At 43.1% G+C, this 19,079-nt stretch overlaps 2 protein-coding genes across 2 annotated transcripts in view; both read left to right on the top strand.

Annotated features, from left to right (window-relative positions):
• Positions 1–175: 175 nt before the first annotated feature.
• LOC139374889 (dihydrouridine synthase 2) lies at positions 176–6,789 on the top strand. Its single transcript, XM_071116105.1, has 16 exons — positions 176–273; positions 595–738; positions 864–909; positions 1,070–1,161; positions 1,324–1,367; positions 1,582–1,642; positions 1,771–1,818; positions 1,907–1,972; positions 2,140–2,210; positions 3,389–3,475; positions 3,579–3,747; positions 4,028–4,149; positions 4,342–4,485; positions 5,049–5,136; positions 5,242–5,315; positions 5,553–6,789. The coding sequence occupies exons 1-16, from the start codon at positions 268–270 to the stop codon at positions 5,800–5,802; spliced, it is 1,512 nt and encodes a 503-aa protein (XP_070972206.1). The 5' UTR covers positions 176–267; the 3' UTR covers positions 5,803–6,789.
• Positions 6,763–19,079, top strand: part of LOC139374885 (nuclear factor of activated T-cells, cytoplasmic 3-like) — a 25,102-nt gene continuing 12,785 nt past the window's right edge. Inside the window, exons 1-4 of the mRNA XM_071116092.1 lie at positions 6,763–7,226; positions 12,111–13,296; positions 13,717–13,879; positions 16,730–16,929. Coding sequence (XP_070972193.1) covers positions 7,139–7,226; positions 12,111–13,296; positions 13,717–13,879; positions 16,730–16,929 — 1,637 coding nt within the window. The 5' untranslated portion in view covers positions 6,763–7,138. The remainder of the gene's footprint in view (positions 7,227–12,110; positions 13,297–13,716; positions 13,880–16,729; positions 16,930–19,079) is intronic.

Here is a 19,079-nt window from a genome sequence, read left to right as displayed (position 1 = left end):
AGTATTTATATGTGGCTTTAAAATATTGTAGCTTATAATGTGTTTTACGTTCATCAGGTTTACACCGCCGGTACAGTTAGGTATGCAGCACACAACACACAAAGGACCACTTTAGAACAACGTTACTCGTAGTGAATTTGTCTGTTCTATGCAGTAATTTCTATTCCAAATCGGCGAGGTTTGATGATGCAAGATTTCAAACAGGAAGTAGAGTCAACACGCGTTCCGGGGGATCAAATGAAGACCACTATAATGTACTTTCTGTAAATGACGGTGAGTTATTTTGATTATGGAGTAAAAACAGGATATCGTAAGTGCCAGATGTGTGTCCTCCAATATTACCAGCAATACGTTATATCTGCCACGTTTCTCTGGTTGTACGCAAGCGAACAGCGACACCAAACATGTTTGTCAACGCAGCTAAAACTGTCTTTGGCTAAAGCAATGCTGTTATTACCCTGATTCGTATAGAATTATACCCACCATTCGTTGTTGATTACTTCACGTAACCTAACCTCTTCACCAAGAAGAGACTCAGGACATGGACAGCTTGTTGTAATCGCTTTGCCTGTTTTCTGTTTCCATTCGAACCAGGCGAATAAAGAAAAAATGACGGCCAATACAGTGGGTAGACTGTGTTTCCGCAATGTAAATGCACTGGCACCTATGGTGCGTGTTGGCACCTTACCAACGAGACTGCTGTCCCTGGATTATGGTGCTGATATTGTGTACTCTGAGGTAAGTCTGTCAGTGGAGAAGGTGTGCTTCATTTTATGGCTTTGGGGCAATTGCCTGTCAATCTATCTTTTGAAACTGTTGTCTTTGATTACTGTGTTCAATCCATTTTATTGTATGTTTTGTAGGAGTTGATTGACATCAAAATGGCACAGTGTCAGAGAGTTGTCAATGGTAAGTTTGTCTCACCTACCCTACTACAGTCCTTTGATTACTGTTGTTGTAACAACTGTCACTGTGAGGTGTGTGTGTGTGTGTGTGTGTGTGTGTGTGTGTGTGTGTGTGTGTGTGTGTGTGTGTGTGTGTGTGTGTGTGTGCACGCTGTGATTTGCAGAGGTCTTGGAGACGGTGGATTTCGTGGCTCCTGATGAGAGAGTGATGTTCAGGACCTGCGAAAAGGAGAAAGACCGTGTTGTCTTCCAGATGGTAGGCTATACACGAGAGCCTTCACTGTCTGCAATGTTTCATTAGAGGAATTGGGGGGGGGCTATTGAAGTCAATATTTTACATAGACAGGACTCATGTCCTTATTTATTCAACATGTCAAAGATGGGACCAACATGACTATGCCTCTTACTGTTTCTGCAGGGAACTGCGGACCCAGACAGAGCACTGATTGTGGCGCGACTAGTGTGAGTCTTGAACATTGTATTTCTGTTGTCCATCTATTCTTTCTGTTCCATTTCTACTGGTATATAGGAAGAACATGTAAGCATATTTTGTCAGCAACTGAGGTCTAGGTTGAGAGGCACTATAGTCTGTTCTATGGTCTACCTCACAAGTGAAAAGAAAAGCCTTATTGCCCCATGGCACCTGTTCTTATATATTCCTCTTTGTAATGTGTAGGGAGAATGATGTGGCTGCCATCGATGTGAACATGGGCTGTCCTAAGGAATACTCTACTAAGGTGGGCTATGAGTGACACAGTCAGCAGCCAACAAATAGTCAATGAATGGTCAGTCAGTTCAGACCTAATATAATGTTCACACTAAGGTATCTGTCTGCTGACCCCTCACTTTTCTGTATCTCCTGTAGGGTGGGATGGGAGCTGCTCTGCTCTCAGACCCCGACAAAATCGAAGCGGTGAGTTGTCAATCTTCTCCCCCATCAGAAAGCTAATTGAATTTGTTGAGAAATAATATCTATATTTTTGTCATCTCTCTTTTTCTAGATTCTTAGAACACTTGTGAAAGGAGTGTCCAAACCAGTGACATGTAAAATCAGAATATTGCCCACAGTAAGTTTTAAAAGGACAATGCCTTTTCTACAGCAATTAGATGGGTGTCATGTGTTTTGAGCCAAATTCATTAGTCTTTTGACCTCACTTGTTAAAGATTACATTCACCATTAAAATTGTACTTGTGAGGCAGACTGACTGACCCCTGTGTTTATGTGTGTGTTCAGCTGGAAGATACTCTTAGTCTGGTAAAGAGAATTGAGAACACGGGTGTGGCAGCTATTGCCGTTCATGGCAGGTAAAGTCCTGTTCTTATCATACCCTTTGTTATACTACATGATCAAAAGTTTGTGGACACCTGCTCGTCGAACATCTCATTTCAAAATCATGGGCATTAATATGGATTTGGTCCCCCCTTTGCTTCTATAACAGCCTCCATCCACTCTTCTGGGAAGGCTTTCCATTAGATGTTGGAACGTTGCTGCAGGGAATTGCTTCCATTCAGCAACAAGCATTAGTGAGGTTGGGCCCTGATGTTGGGTGATTAGGCCAGGCTCGCAGTCTGTGTTCATCCCAAATGTGTTCGATGGGGTTGAGGTCAGGGCTCTGTGCAGGCCAGTCAAGTTCTTCCACACTGATCTCGACAAACCATTTCTGTATGGACCTTTCTTTGTGCATGGGGGCATTGTAATGCTGAAACAGGAAACTGAAACAAAGGGGCCCCAGACCATTAATCCTCCTCCACAAAACTTTACAGTTGGCACTATGCATTGGGGCAGGTAGCGTTCTCCTAGCATCCGCCAAACCCAGATTTGTCCGTCAGACTGCTAGATGGTGAAGCGTGATTCATCACTCCAGAGAACGCTTTGCTTGGCAATGCTCATGGTGATCTTAGGCTTGTGTGCGGCTGCTTGGCCATGATGCTCCCGGCGAACAATAATTGTGCCGACGTTGCTTCCAGAGGCAGATTGGAACTCGGTAGTGAGTGCAATCAACGGTCCAGTTCTGTGAGCTTGTGTAGCCTACCACTTTGAGGCTGAGCCGTTGTTGCTCCTAGAAGTATTCACTTCACAATAACAGAACTTATAGTTGACCAGGGCAGCTCTAGCAGGGCAGAAATTTGACAAACTGACTTGCTAGAAAGGTGGCATTCTATGACGGTGCCACGTTGAAAGTCACTGAGCTCTATAGTAAGGCCATTTTACTGCCAATAATTATCTGTGGAGATTGCATGGTTGTGTGCTCGATTTCATACACCTGTCAGCAACGAGTGTGGCTGAAATAGCCAAATCCACTCATTTGAAGGGGTGTCCACATACTTTTGTATATATATTGCATTTTGCATTCATCTGATTTTAGATGCTTGATTTTGTGTGAAACTAGTGATTTATAGAGATCCAAATCTTTTTGTGGCTCATTTTCTTTTTTGGCATTTTGCATATCCAAATTGATTTGTGACTGCCTCTACTTCCTCAGGTTAAAAGATGAAAGACCAAGACACCCTGTTCACTGTGACTTCATCCAGGCAATAGCTGAGGCGGTGTCCATTCCTGTCATCGCTAAGTGAGTCGCTCTGTCTCTCTCAAAGGTGTTGTGAACACGGAGATAAATAAATTATTATGTGACCGACTGTCCTTGCCTTCGACACTTACTGTATTTTGTGTAGCGGAGGTTCTCTGGACCGGGTCAAAGCCCACGCTGACATCGAGGAGTTCCGGAAGGCCACCGGGGCGTCCTCTGTGATGGTTGCCAGGGCGGCTATGTGGAACCCCTCAGTGTTCCGCAGTCAGGGACTGCTGTCTGTGGAGGAGGTCATGGAGGAATACCTCAAATACGTGAGTCTACCGCCCTTCGTCCACCTTATCTCACTCTGCAGGAGACCCACTGTGTTAAAATGCCAAATTCAACTATCACTTTCATATTGTAGATTGACATATTGTGGTATGACATAGGAAAGTTACCTAGGCTTGTTTTTTGATCTGATAATGACGCAATCACAAACTACAGGGACGTTAATCAAAGATTACTTGCTATATGCCAACTTTACCAAGCATAAAATACATTGTGTCATGTTAGAAGCCAATTAAGAAACATTTGTGCTTTTTTTATTTGTAGGCCATCCGCTACGACAACCATGCCTTCAACACCAAGTACTGCCTCTGTCAGATGCTGAGGGATAAGGTGGAGTCTCCACTGGGGAAGCAACTCAAATCTGCCCAAACCAACAAAGAGATCTGGTACATGTCTTTTGAATCATGATGTCAGAGAACTTCAGAATTCCAGTATTCTATTTAAATTCCTAGTAAATGTAGTTCTATTTCATATATTATTCTATTGGTGAACATTTTTGGTAATAAGTACTCAAAAATTGTAGTATTGGTACTCAAGTTTGATGTTTGGGTATTTAACTCTACACCTGTGTTTTCCAGTGAGGGATATGGGCTGCAGGAGTACTATACGAAGACCCAGGCAGAACTACAAGCCAGAAGGGAAGCCATCCAAACCAACCACAATCACCCCAACCAGCCTGTTCTAGATGGTGATGTCACCACAATGCATGTCAAATTTGAACGGTTTGTTCTAAGGCCATTTGGAACTCCTCTTACACATCTCTCTCATTGGGTTACAGCAGCTCTACTCTGTCTGGTGGATAATGTTTAAGGGATGACCTGACCAAATTTGCATAGAAATTTAATTTACAGATTGTTACTCTAATTGAAAGCAATACTAAGAAGCTGTAGATCTGTTCTATGTGCATTATTTCTATGCTCCCTGTTCTTAAGTTTAGTTTTTGCATCTTGTACTGTTAGTTTTGTACACCAGCTACTATATTTTTGGTTATGGAAAAGATATGTCACAGCGGTTTAGATGGTACAATGATTCTCTACACAATAACTGGTGGTTTTGTCAAAATCTGAAATTAGGCGAACTATTAGAATTTCAGCAACCAGGAAACGTCGGAGCAATTTCTGCATAGTGCACCTTTAAGACCATTGGTTTATGTCTAGTAAGTCACTAGTTGAGTTGTGTAGGCAGGTAGTGGGAAGTCCTGTAATATATTACTGTGAATATTACATATTGCACGTATTATTATGACTGTACATAGTATGATGGATGTGTGATGTTGGTGTGTCAGGAGGGAGTACCCTGGAGAATTCAGCCCTAAGATGTTCCTGCTGGAGTGGAGCCGCAAGGAGAACTTAGAGCAACCACGATATGAGACAGTAAGATGACCACTTTAGATTAGCCATGGTCTTTCAACATACATGTCAAAACCAGAGTGCATTTATGTGTAGTGTGCCTATGTGCATTGTGTATGATGTTTTCAGGTACAGCGCTCTCAAGACCGGGCCTTCCAATCCATGGTAACGATGACAGGGAAAAAGTACAGATCCACTCTGTGGTGAGTTAATAGTGAAAGTGTTATAGACATTTTAAATGTTAGTCATTTAGCAGATGTTAGTTCACAAAAGGCTTAATTAATTTTATTTATATTTATGACCAAGTTAAACCCTGGGAATTTAAAGCTTGATAACACTGTTATAACACACAATGCTTAAAACAGTGTTATTTACTCATACAAATGCTAAAGTACACTGTATTCACACATAAAAACACATTCTCTTTTATAACCATGCAGGGAGAAGTCAAAGAAATATGCAGAGCAGGCTTCTGCTATAGTATGTCTACGTGTTTTGGGGCTACCAGAGGGGCGGGCTGGTGAAGAGTACTCTGGGTTGGTGGGCAAGAGGAAGAGGGAGGAGAAGAGCAACGAGACGCCAGATAAGGAGGACACCACTACATACTTTGGAGCCAGGAAAAGACACCTGAAGCACCTGAAGACATCTGAAAACCCAGAAGAGCAACGGGTCACCAACTATTCCAAATAGTGTACAGCACAAGACATGCACAGCCTGACTACTACACTGTGTAACAACTGTGTAAAATTATTGCTTTACGACCGCAATAAGACAGCATGTACCTTTTATATTAAATGGTGACGACTGTTTTGCAGCAGGGGTCAGCTCTTACCATGGGGAGTGATTGATACAGTAGCGGTCATATTATTGTGAGATTGAGACATGGCAACGAGTAGTGTACAGTGTCTGAGATATTCTGTCAGCTCCCCCCCCAAATAGTCAAACAGACATCAGCATGAGGTGTTCAATGCTATTTATTTTTTCTCCTGGATTATTTTGTTTAGTGACAACAAGCCTGTTCGGTGTTGGTTTGCAGAAAACATGCTCTGCATGGGATTATTAAATGGCCCTATTATTATTTTATTTTTTGATAAACCAAACTGGTAATCGGATTAGTTTACAAAGAAACCGGTCCAAATGTGTAACAAGACAGTTTGTCAGGCTACTTGAAATCATGCATTCTGCTTACTCTTGCAATATTCAAAGGTTTCTTCTGTAAAGTCACAATAGAAAACCACTTATCAACTTTCTGCACTACTCATATTGACCAGAAGCAAGTTTTTATTTTATAATTCTTGACAGGAGTGTATGTACAGTGTAGTGAAATCTGCCAGAGGAGGGCGGCACAGGAGCTGTATAAAGAGAGTTAATTTTCTCAGGCAGTATTTATTGCACCATTGTCTCACATGGGACCTTACAAAATTAGGAAAACTTGCTTTTTATGTTTTCATCCCAAATTAATTGGTTGTTGCTCTTTCACGTTAAACAATAAACGTTTTTGTTGATTGTATACATTGACAGTTGGCTGCTATTGAATCAATTGTTTTTAATTAAACAGTTTGATTCTAATTATCTTTATTCGTATCCAGAGACACTGCCGTGTCAGGTGATTTGATACTCTAATAATCTCTCACCAGCTACTGTACTTGTACGCAGGCTGATGCCTGTGGTGGATTTAGCTGACGTCATGAACGGAGCTGTCTGTCAATGCTTTGTTTGTAATATGGAAGTTTAGTGAGTAGACTGACTGCTTCTTCAAGGGTAATCGAGAATAACTACAGACAAACTATTGTCTATGCGTCTTTTTTATTTGCATAACTGAACTGGTAAAGTATCGAGAGATTATAACGTCGTTATAAATGTCGTCTGGAGGGAACACGCATTTTGGATTCGTTTTAACTATTTACAACTTCGGATAGGCTTCTTGCTGTTAATAGTAAAAACAAAAAGTATTTCCTCCTTACGTCGTTAATCTTGAATGCAGTTCTGAAACAACGGCAAAAAAAAAAACGACTCGTCAGACCGAATGAGTACTGTAAATTTTAGCGGCAATGAGGAGCTGGACTTCAGACTTATTTTCGGGGAGGAGGCGCAACAACAGCTAGGCCCCGTAGGTGAGTTCTCTTCTTTTTTTGATGCAACAATGTATTCGCCAAAGCCGTAATAGAATGTTATAAAGTTAACCATTCGATGCCAATTTGCCTTGGCTACCTGGTCCTGGAGCTAAAGTAGAAGAACTACGAATGTAGGCTGCAGTCATTGACCTATATGTGTCGCTACTGTCTTGTAGGGCAGGGTTCACCAACTGGCGGCCCACGGACCGAATTTGGCTCGCGGGTGATTTTATTTGGCCCCAAAATTTTCTGGAACAAAAAACCCCAAATGTTTTTATTTTTATTTGTTGAACATAAAATACTGTAAAAACACCAGCAAATCATCTCCCAAGTGATTTAAATGTTTGAAATCTGTTCCAAAGTATGCATAATAAAGAGATATGTGATTGTACACAAATGTAAACAAGGTTTGAAATTGTGTTTTAATCAAATATATCTGGTCTACAAATGATTTGCAATTATGTTCTGGCCCCCTAAACCACCCGCTCAAGAAAAAAATTGTCCCGCTGCTGAATCTAGTTAATTATCCCCATTGTAGCCTAATAAACCTAGACTGTCAGATTCAGTTGAATAAGCATTTGCTTGTTATATCTTTAAATGTGTAGCTGACTTAGGCAACATTAATATTTTGAAAGTTCTAAAACGTATAACACACATGTAAAATACTAGACCAGTGTTTTACGATCACACTGCATAATACACCAGCCATTCTGAATGATGTAGAGTTTATTCACTGGTGTAAAGTACTTAAGGGAAAATACTTGACAGTACTACTTAAGTAGTTTTTTGGGGTATCTGTACCAGACAATTTATTTAACTAGGCAAGTCAGTTAAGAACAAATTCTTATTTACAATGACAGCCTACCAGGGATCAGTGGGTTAACTGCCTTGTTCAGGGGCACAATGACAGATTTTTACCTTGTCAGCTCAGGGATTCGATCCAGCAACCTTTCGGTTACTGGCCCAACACTCCAACCACTAGGCTTCCTGCCGTCCCAATGGGACTCATCTCGTCCAAAAAGTTGACTCAAGTTTGCCAAAAATCACCTGGATGATCATCAAGACTCTTGGAGGAATGTCCTATGGACAGATGAGTCAAAAGTATAACTTTTTGGACAACATGGGTCCCATTATGCCTGGCGAAAACCAAACTCTGTATTCCACAGTAAGAACCTTATACCAACAGTCAAGCATGGTGGTGGTAGTGTGATGGTTTGGGGATGATTTTCTTATTTTCCTCAGGACCTGGATTACTTCCCTTAATAGAAGGAACCATGAATTTTCCATCTGTGCGCTGAAGCTGAAATGCAGCTGGGTCATGCAGCAAGACAATGATCCAAAACACACGATCAAGTCTACATGAAAATGTCAAAAAAGCAACACATTTGAAGTTTGGAAGGGCCTAGTCAAAGTCCAGACCTAATCCCAATTGAGATGTTGTGGCAGAACTTGAAATGAGCAGTTCATTCTTGAAAACCTCTGAGTTAAAGCAGTTCTGCATGCAAGAGTGGGCCAAAATTCCTCCACAGCGATGTGAGACTGATCAACGACTACAGGAAGCATTTGCAATGTATTGAGTGTAAGGAGGCAATTGCTTCTTCACACAGGGGAATTGGGTGTTGCGTAACTTTGTTAATTAAATAGAGTAAGTATCATTTTTTTTATTTTCACTTTTTATTATTTATTTGTAAACTCAGGTTCCCTTTATCTAATATTAAGTTTTGGTTGAAGATCTGATAACATTCAGTATAAAAAATATGCAACATTTTAGGGAAGGGATTGATTTCACGGCACTGTACCTTAAAAAAAGAGGTAGGGGTGTGGATCAGAAAACCAGCCAGTATCTGGTGTGACCACCATTTGCCTCATGCAGCGCGACACATCTCCTTCGCATAGAGCTGACCAGGCTGTTGATTATTGCCCCACTCCTCTTCAAAGGCTGTGCGAAGTTGCTGGATTTGGCGGGAACTGAAACACGCTGTAGTACATGTCGATCCAGAGTATCCCAAACATGCCCAATGGGTGACATGTCTGGTGAATATGCAAGCCATGGAAGAACTGGGACATTTTCAGCTTCCAGGAATTGTGTACAGATCCTTGCGACATGGGGCTGGCTGTATGTTGTCATGCTGAAACATGAGGTGATAGCGGGTCAATGGCACGATAATGGGCCTCAGGATCTCGTAACGGTATCTCTGTGCTTTCAAATTGGCATCAATAAAATGCAATTGTGTTTGTTGTCTGTAGCTTATCCCTGCCCATACCATAACCCCACCTCCACCATGGGGCACTCTGTTCACAACGTTGACATCAGCAAACTGCTCACCAACACGTTGCCATACACACTGTCTGCCACCTGCCCGGTACAGTTGAAATCGGGATTTATCTGTGAAGAGCACACTTCTCCAGCGTGCCAGTGGCCATCGAAGGTGAGCATTTGCCCACTGATGTCGGTTAATACGACAAACTGCAGTCAGGTCAAGACCCTGGAGAGGACGACGAGCACGCAGATAAGCTTCCCTGAGATGTTTTCTGACAGTTTGTGCAGAAATTATTTGATTGTGCAAACCCACAGTTTCATCAGCTGTCCGGATGGCTGGTCTCAGACAATCCTGCAGGTGAAGCTGGATGTGGAGATTCTGGGCAAGCATGGTTACACGTGGTCTGTGGTTGTGAGGCCGGTTGGACGTACTGCTCACTTTCAGGGATGGAAGCAAATTTGTGCACACAATTTGAGATAAATAAGCTTTTTGTGCATGTGGCAAATTTCTGGGATGTTTTATTTCAGCTCATGAAACATGGAACCAACACTTTACATGTTGCGTTTATATTTTAGGTCAGTATAATTTTTACTCCAAACATTTTCCCCCGACACCCAAAAGTACTCATTAGCAGTACAGGAAAATGGTCCAATTCATGCACTTATCAAGAGAACATCCCATTGTCATCTCTACTGCCTCTGTTCTGGCCTACCTCACTAAACACAAATGCTTTATTGTAAATGATGTCTGAGTGTTGGAGCGTGCCCCTGGCTATCTGTAAAAATAAAACAAGACAATTTTGCCATCTGGTTTGCTTTAATATATGGAATTACATACTTTATTATATTTAAAACCAAATCTTTTTTGATTTTTACTCAAGTAGTATTTTACTGGGAGACTTTCACTTTTACTTGAGTCATTTTCTATTACGGTATCTTTATTTATACTCAAGTATGACAATTGGGCAATTTTCCACCACTGAGTTTATTACACAGTTATAAATTGCACTGATACATTGGATTATATCTAATCAGATCCTGGTCCAGTTTAAATTTGGACAGCACTGACATGCAAAATCCCAGTGGCTCAATATACGCTGAGTGCACAACACATTATGAACACCTGCTCTTTCCATGACATAGACTGACCAGGTGAATCCAGGTGAAAGCTATGATCCCTTATGGATGTCACTTGTTAAAATGGCAATATGTAACTTTTTGGGCAACCTGACCAAATTCACAGAAATGTGAGTTATAGATCTATCATTCTACTTGAAAGTAAGTCTTAAGAAGTTGTAGATCTGTTCTATGTGCGCTATTTCTATGATTCCTGTTCTTAAGTGGTGTTTTTGCTCTTTTATTTTTGGTTTTGTCACCAGCTGAAAATACAATATTTTTGATTATCGAAAATATATTTCACAGAGGTTTAGATGGTACAATAATTCTTTACACTATACCAGCTTATTTTGTTACAATAGGCGAACTAGAGTTATAGCAACCAGGAAATGGTGTAGCGAGTTCTACATAGTACAACTTTAAATCCACTTCAATCAGTGTAGATGAAGGGGAGGAGAAAGGTAAAGAAGGATTTTTAAGCCTAGAGACAATTGAGACATGGATTGTGTATGTGTGCAACTCAATATTACGAAGGTGTTCTTAAGGTTGTTATACTCAGTGTATAACTATGTACTTTGTAGGATAAAATACTATTTTACTGACAACTGCCCATTTTGCCATTTTAGATAAAGATTTCAGCAGCAGTTTTCAGTAGAAAGGGACTCATAAGGGGTCAAATGCCAGCGACATTGGGGTATGAAAAGTGAAAGGTCATGTCTACTGTAATATAAGAGTATAAATCATAATAACAGCCGCCCACTCCCTTCTTGCCATAAGCCCTTCTCTTGTCTGTTTCCTTCCTTATTTCTAAGGGTTGTAAATGGCACCCGCAGCTCATTCAGGCGCCACACTCTACCACTCAGCCAGAGGGGTTGCTGAGCCCATGTTGCATCAGATAATATTTATATTCATTACATTCATTGCATTTGCAAATAAGTCAAAGCCAAAGGCAATTATTTTATGTGCTCCATATCAAGGCACAATCAGCCATTTGACCTTTCACCCTCTTTGCATTTTGCATGCAGACCAGACCAGGCCAGAGATAAACAGTGTGCGTGGGCGTGTGTCCTGTGTGAAACTGTTTATTAGTAGTAGGCCAATTCTAATGCTGCTGCTTCTGCTCTGTTGACAGCTGTGAGCACATACAGTTATGCGAACTAGCCTGGCGAGTGCTGCTGTTAATCTATATATCGCCATTCCACAGTGGCCCCGCTAAACAGGTCAGTCTCTAGTCTTCCCCACATTTTGTAGAGACTGCAATGGCATTTATGACAAACCTTTCCCAGTGGGTTAACCTATAGATGGCTAGTCTAGGCTGTTGTCGGATAGATGCAAATAGAGAGTAATAGATCAGAGAATTATAATTTGTTTGTCTGTTCTTTTGTCTGGACTCCGGATTAATACAGGGCGCAGTGGCACTGTTTTTATCTGCTACGCTCTAAAGAGTAGACACTTTTCATTGCAAATGAACAACCCTCTCAATTGGCCTACTTTCTTTCTATACCCAGCTGGTCCAGACCCTGATGACAGCACGCAATACTACACCACCCAGCCTATTGGCCAGGCCCAGGACGTACAACAGAGTCACCAGCGCCATCAAGCTGTCTCTAACCAGGCTCCTCTGCAGGCCCATGGTAACTACCACCCTAGCTCCAGCTATGAAGATCACGGTTCCACATACAGTGCCACTGGACACATCCCCAAGGCATTTGACTGCCCAAGCATCCAAATCACATCCATTAGTCACCAAGAGCTGGTCTCCAGCCAGGATGCCGTGCTCATCAGCGGGGCAGATGGCGGGGGGGAGTGCAGCCACGAGCGTTCCTTGTCCACGGACCACCTCTACCTGTCCCTGGACCCCTGTTACAGGGACTCATCCTCCCTGAACCCCAGCCCCTGCAGCAGCCTGTCCTCCAGGAGCTGGCTGTCTGACATGTCTTCCTGCGAGTCCTTCTCCCATGTGTATGACGACGTGGAGGCTGAGCTAAACGAGGCGGCCGCCCGCTTCACCCTGGGCTCCCCGCTGGCTTCTCCCCTGGCCTCCCCTGTCTGCTCGCCACAGGGCCAGGCCGCAGGGGGATTTGGGGTAGAGCTGTGGCAGCAGCAGTACTTCATGAACACCTACTCACTCTCGCCCCGACAGTCCCCTCGCGGGTCCCCCCACCAGTCCCCTCGCCAATCGCCCCGCCAGTCCCCCTGTCACTCCCCGTGCAACAGCGTCACAGATGAGAACTGGCTGAACCTGCGTCCCACCTCCAGGTCTGGCTCAAGACCCACATCCCCTTGTGGGAAAAGAAGGCACTCCAGTGCCGACGTCCACTTAGCCTCCCCCTCCCCCTCGCCACACCACTCCCCCAGCCCCACACCGGGCCACTCTCCCAGGGGCAGTGTGACAGAGGATACCTGGGTGGTTGGAAGCCCTGGTGCCATGGGGGCCCTCCTGTACAGCTTCCCTGAGGTAGACGTTCCGTCCAAGACCAGGAGGACCTCTCATCACATGGGTCTATTGCAAGCACAGGGAGATTCCGGGCAGAGGCTGGAAGACCACAGAGCGGCTTTGCCTAACCTGGATTCACCTGCAGAGGAGTCTGGGTCTACTCTAAAACAGGATGGTCTTTTTGAAGAACTTTTTCTCTCGGTTCCTTCACACTTCACCTGGAGCAAACCCAAACTTGGCAACACACCCCTTTTCAGGTTTGTTATTCATAATCACATTGGCATCAATACTCACATGTGTGCTTCATAATGCCAACCACTGGTTGAAAACGTGCTCTCATTTCCCCGATCACTCAGCATGGTGCAGACATTGTACTACCATAGAACCCTAGCAAGGCAAAGGGTCAGCACAGCTTAACTAAAGGTGAAGAACAAACACAGACCCCCATGGTATTTTTAACACCAAATCTGAATGACTATGTTTATGAGAAAGAACTGCTGGGTCATATTCATTAGTGCACACACTGTGGCAAAATTTACCAAAACGTAACAAAACAAACTACATTTAAAATGAGCATTGCTTATTGGACAAGTTCAGGTAGTTCCCTCCCTGTTTCAGTCTGTTTTCTTCCATTTGCTGCCTAATTAATACAGCCCTGTGTTGCCTCCCCCACCCAGAACCTCGTCCCTGCCCCCTCTGGACTGGCCCCTGCCCAGCCAGTTTGGCCAGTGTGAGCTGAAGGTAGATGTGCAGCCGCGGGGCCACCACAGGGCCCACTATGAGACAGAGGGCAGTCGGGGGGCCATCAAGGCTGCCTCAGGTGGACACCCTTTAGTCAAGGTAAAAAGCAAGACTTACACAAAATCATGACACCAGACCTGGATTCAATTAGTATTTTAACTTGGCAAGCTCAATCTAACACAGCTAAAGTATTTAGACACCTTCTATGTAAATCCAAGTCAACATGACAAATGTATCAGGGTCAGTGTCAGGCTCTCACCTAGAATATCAATATGGTTGTGCTATTGATACAATGCAAACTTTGAGGGTCTCTAAGAGATCAAAGCAAAACAGAAAATGGTTAAAACGTTATGCCTGGTTCACATAAATTGTGTTTTGATTAGCTGCTGTTTGCAGTTCAGTTGTAGCCTTGAAGTGTCAATCAACGTGTTATATCCTGAGATATCAAAGGAAGTGTTACATTGAATTGACTCTGATGCTAAAGCCACACAGCTTCACTCTCTAGTCCTCTGTAATGCCACTAATAACAGTGTTTCCCCGTACATTACATCACATAGGCGGGTTCAACATTCCTCAATCTCATGCTCCTTTATGGCACAACAAATTTGTGGTGACCTCAATTGGTTTCAATTTGGACATTTCATTGCGGGCAATTCTGGATATTCCTTACAGGACTCCTGTAGGGAAAGCGCACTACAAACCCTCCATAAGTAAACTAAATAGTGCTCATCCTTCAGGTCACATTTTAGACGTTCTCTGAGTGTAATGCTATCTGTACAGAGCTTTGGTATTGTTTTGGCATACTGTTTATAAATAGACCCAAACATGATGAACACAGTTATGCATATGTAGTGAAATGTACATTATTCAGTTCATGTTGTCATTATAATCACATTATAATCAGGTCTTCTTAGAAAACAGCTCAGAAAAAGAGTGCTCATAATTGACTATGTATGATAAATTGAGTTGGCGTTTTGTGCAATTACTCACTGCTGTTGCTTGAATCAGACATTTATATAACAATAAGGTTTATCAGAGGTTTGTGAAGCTTGTTGATATACAGTATATTAGGTTCAGTAAATATGAGGGTAGCGTATTCAAATTCTACCAACCACAAAAGCACTAATCTCATACTGTATGATAGCCAAGTCCCCAACAGCAAAAATATACAGAGCTCCCCCCTCCGCCCTTTCTCTCTCTCTCTCTCTCCCCCTCTCTCTTTCTCTCCCCCCTTTCTCTCTCTCTGTCTCTCTCAATTCAATTCAAGGGGCTTTATTGGTATGGGAAACATATGTTAACATTGCCAAAGCAAGTGAAGTAGATAATATACAAAAGTGAAATAAACAATAAAAATGGATTAGACTCTCTCTCTCTCTGTCTCACTCTCGCTCACACTATCTCTCTCTCCCTCTCTCTGTCTCTGTCTCTCTCTATTTGTCTCTCTCTCCCGCCTCTCTCTCCCTCTCCCCCCTATATCCCCCTCTCTCTCTGTCTCTCTCTGTCTCCCTCTCTCTACCTCTATCTCTCTCTCCCCCCTCTCTGTCTCTCAGTCGCTCTCTCTCTTTGTCTCTCCCTCTCCCCCTATATCTCTCTGTCTCTCTCTTTGTCTCTCCCCCCTCTCCCTCTCCCCCTATATCTCTCCCCCCTCTCTCTGTCTCTCTCTGTATATCTCTGTATCTCTTTGTCTCTCTTTGTCTCTCTCTCTCTCTCTCTCTCTCTCTCTCTATCTCTCTCTCTCCCCCTCTCTCTCTGTCTCTCTCTCTCTTTGTTTCTCTTTCTTCCCTCTCTCTCCCTCCCCACTATATCTCTCGCCCCCATCTCTCTCTGTCTGTCTCTCTGTCTCTCTCTCCACCCTCTCTCTCTGTCTCTCTCTGTCTCGCCCCCCTCTCAGTTTATTGACATTGCATTATGTAAATGATTGATACATGGTAACCCTCAGACAGACAGCCTTTTGCCAGTGGGCTGCAATGGGACTGTATCACCTAACGTCTAGCAGAGCACTTTTTGCCAGTGGGCTGCAATGGGACTGTATCACCTAACGTCTAGCAGAGCACTTTTTGCCAGTGGGCTGCAGTGGGACTGTATCACCTAACGTCTAGCAGAGCACTTTTTGCCAGTGGGCTGCAGTGGAACTGTATCACCTAACGTCTAGCAGAGCACTTTTTGCCAGTGGGCTGCAGTGGAACTGTATCACCTAACGTCTAGCAGAGCACTTTTTGCCAGTGGGCTGCAGTGGGACTGGACTACTACTCTGGATCAGGGTGCAGCCATTCTGGAACAGATGAAAGCTGAGATAAACAAAGCTTTACCAAGGCCTTCATGTAATGTACACCAGCTGGTTTATTTTGGGGAGGGGGGCTTAATTACTCTGGTGTTAAAGCCACACAGCTTCACTCTCTAGTCCTCTGTAATGCCACTAACAGTGTTTCCCCGTACATTACATCACATAGGCGGGTTCAACATTCCTCAATCTCATGCTCCTTTATGGCACAACAAATTTGTGGTGACCTCAATTGGTTTCAATTTGGACATGTCATTGCGGGCAATTCTGGATATTCCTTACAGGACTCCTGTAGGGAAAGCGCACTACAAACCCTCCATAAGTAAACTAAATAGTGCTCATCCTTCAGGTCACATTTTAGACGTTCTCTGAGTGTAATGCTATCTGTACAGAGCTTTGGTATTGTTTTGGCATACTGTTTATAAATAGACCCAAACATGATGAACACAGTTATGCATATGTAGTGAAATATATTTATATATTTACATTATTCAGTTCATGTTGTCATTATAATCACATTATAATCAGTTATAATTATAAAACAGCTCAGAAAAATAGTGTTCATAAGAAGAAGTGAAACAGTGTATTTATAGCTTTGTAAATCAAATGCTCTAGTATGCTTCAATAGTATGCTTATTAAAATCTCTATGGATTGGTTTCATTTTCAGCTCATTGGATACAACGAGAAGCCAGTCAACCTGCAGATTTTCATTGGAACGGCAGACGATCGCTACTTGAGACCGCATGCCTTCTACCAGGTGCACAGAGTAACAGGGAAAACGGTGGCTACTGCTTGCCAGGAAAGTGTAATAAGCAGTACAAAGGTTCTGGAAATACCTCTGCTCCCCGAAAACAATATGTCCAGCAGGTACTGGTCATAACCATGCAAGATTTATGTTTTCAAATGCTAAAAATATAACATTTGTGCTTCTGATTTATTGGTTTTATGATCTAAAATGTAAAATGGTTCCCACTGTGAATTCTATTCCTTTTTTAAGATTTAGAATAGATCATAGCATGTAAAAATGGGAACGGGTTGTTATCTGAAGAATAAGCATATTTCTACATAGTGAAAAAAAATGTTTAACAGACCATAGCTTTGCTAAACTCAGCAAAAAAAGAAATGTCCTCTCACTGTCAACTGCATTTATTTTCAGCAAACTTAACATGTGTAAGTATTTGTATGAACATAACAAGATTCAACAACTGAGACATAAACTGGACAAGTTCCACAGACATGTGACTTACAGAAATGGAATAATGTGTCCCTGAACAAAGGGGGGTCAAAATCAAAAGTAACAGTCAGTATCTGGTGTGGCCACCAGCTGCATTAAGTACTGCAGTGCATCTCATCCTCATGGACTGCACCAGATTTGCCAGTTCTTGCTGTGAGTTGTTACCCCACTCTTCTACCAAGGCACCTGCAAGTTTCCAGACATTTCTGGGGGGAATGGCCCAAGCCCTCATCCTCCGATCCAACAGGTCCCAGACGTGCTCAATGGGATTGAGATCCGGGCTCTTCGCTGGCCATGGCAGAACACTGACATTCCTGTCTTGCAGGAAATCACGCACAGAACGAGCAGTGTGGCTGATGGCATTGTCATGCTGGAGGGTCATGTCAGGATGAGCCTGCAGGAAGGGTACCACATGAGGGAGGAGGACATCTTCCCTGTAACGCACAGCATTGAGATTGCCTGCAATGACAACAAGCTCAGTCCGATGATGCTGTGACACACCGTCCCAGACCATGACGGACCCTACACCTCCAAATCGATCCCACTCCAGAGTACAGGCCTGGGTGTAACGCTCATTCTTTCGACGATAAACTCAAATCTGACCATCACCCCCGGTGAAACAAAACCGCGACTCGTCAGTGAAGAGCACTTTTTGCCAGTCCTGTCTGGTCCAGCGACGGTGGGTTTCTGCCCGTTGTTGCCGGTAATGTTTGGTGAGGACCTGCCTTACAACAGGCCTACAAGCCCTCAGTCCAGCTTCTCTCAGCCTATTGCGGACAATCTGAGCACTGATGGAGGGATTGTGCATTCCTGGTGTAACTCGGAGAGTTGTTGTTGCCATCCTGTACCTGTCCCGCAGGTGTGATGTTCGGATGTACCGATCCTGTGCAGGTGTTGTTATACGTGGTCTGCCACTGCGAGGACGATCAGCTGTCCATCCTGTCTCCCTGTATTGCTGTCTTAGGCGTCTCACAGTACGGACATTACAATTTTATGCCCTGGCCACATCTGCAGTCCTCATGCCTCCTTGCAGCATGCTTAAGGCACATTCACGCAGATAAGCAGGGATCCTGGGCATCTTTCTTTTGGTGTTTTTCAGAGTCAGTAGAAAGGCCTCTTTAGTGTCCTAAGTTTTCTGTGACTTTCATTGCCTACCGTCTGTAAGCTGTTAGTGTCTTAACGACCATTCCATAGGTGCATGTTTATTAATTGGTTATGGTTCATTGAACAAGCATGGGAAACCGTGTTTAAACCCTTTACAATGAAGATCTGTGAAGTTATTTGGATTTTTACAAATTATCTTTGGAAGACAGGGTCCTGAAAAAGGGAGGTTTCCTTTTTTGCTGAGTTTATTTTGTCATGGAAATGTGGCTGCCTTCCATAGTAGAAAAATCCAGGTATTATTTTGTCTCAAGACTAGATCTCTCTCACACTATCTGATACATGTTGTGACTAATCAACAAACTCCATAAAACCATCAAATTACTATTCATAGCATTATGGGCCTATTTTATTAGCTTACTACACTGCTCAAAAAAATAAAGGGAACACTTAAACAACACAATGTAACTCCAAGTCAATCACACTTCTGTGAAATCAAAAAGTCCACTTAGGAAGCAACACTGATTGACAATACATTTCACATGCTGTTGTGCAAATGGAATAGACAACAGGTGGAAATTATAGGCAATTAGCAAGACACCCCCAATAAAGGAGTGGTTCTGCAGGTGGTGACCACAGACCACTTCTCAGTTCCTATGCTTCCTGGCTGATGTTTTGGTCA

This window comes from Oncorhynchus clarkii, chromosome 2 (genome assembly GCF_045791955.1).
Source record: "Oncorhynchus clarkii lewisi isolate Uvic-CL-2024 chromosome 2, UVic_Ocla_1.0, whole genome shotgun sequence".
NCBI lineage: Eukaryota > Metazoa > Chordata > Actinopteri > Salmoniformes > Salmonidae > Oncorhynchus > Oncorhynchus clarkii.
Note: the sequence above shows the minus strand (reverse complement) of the source record. Positions and strands in the feature narration are given on the sequence as shown.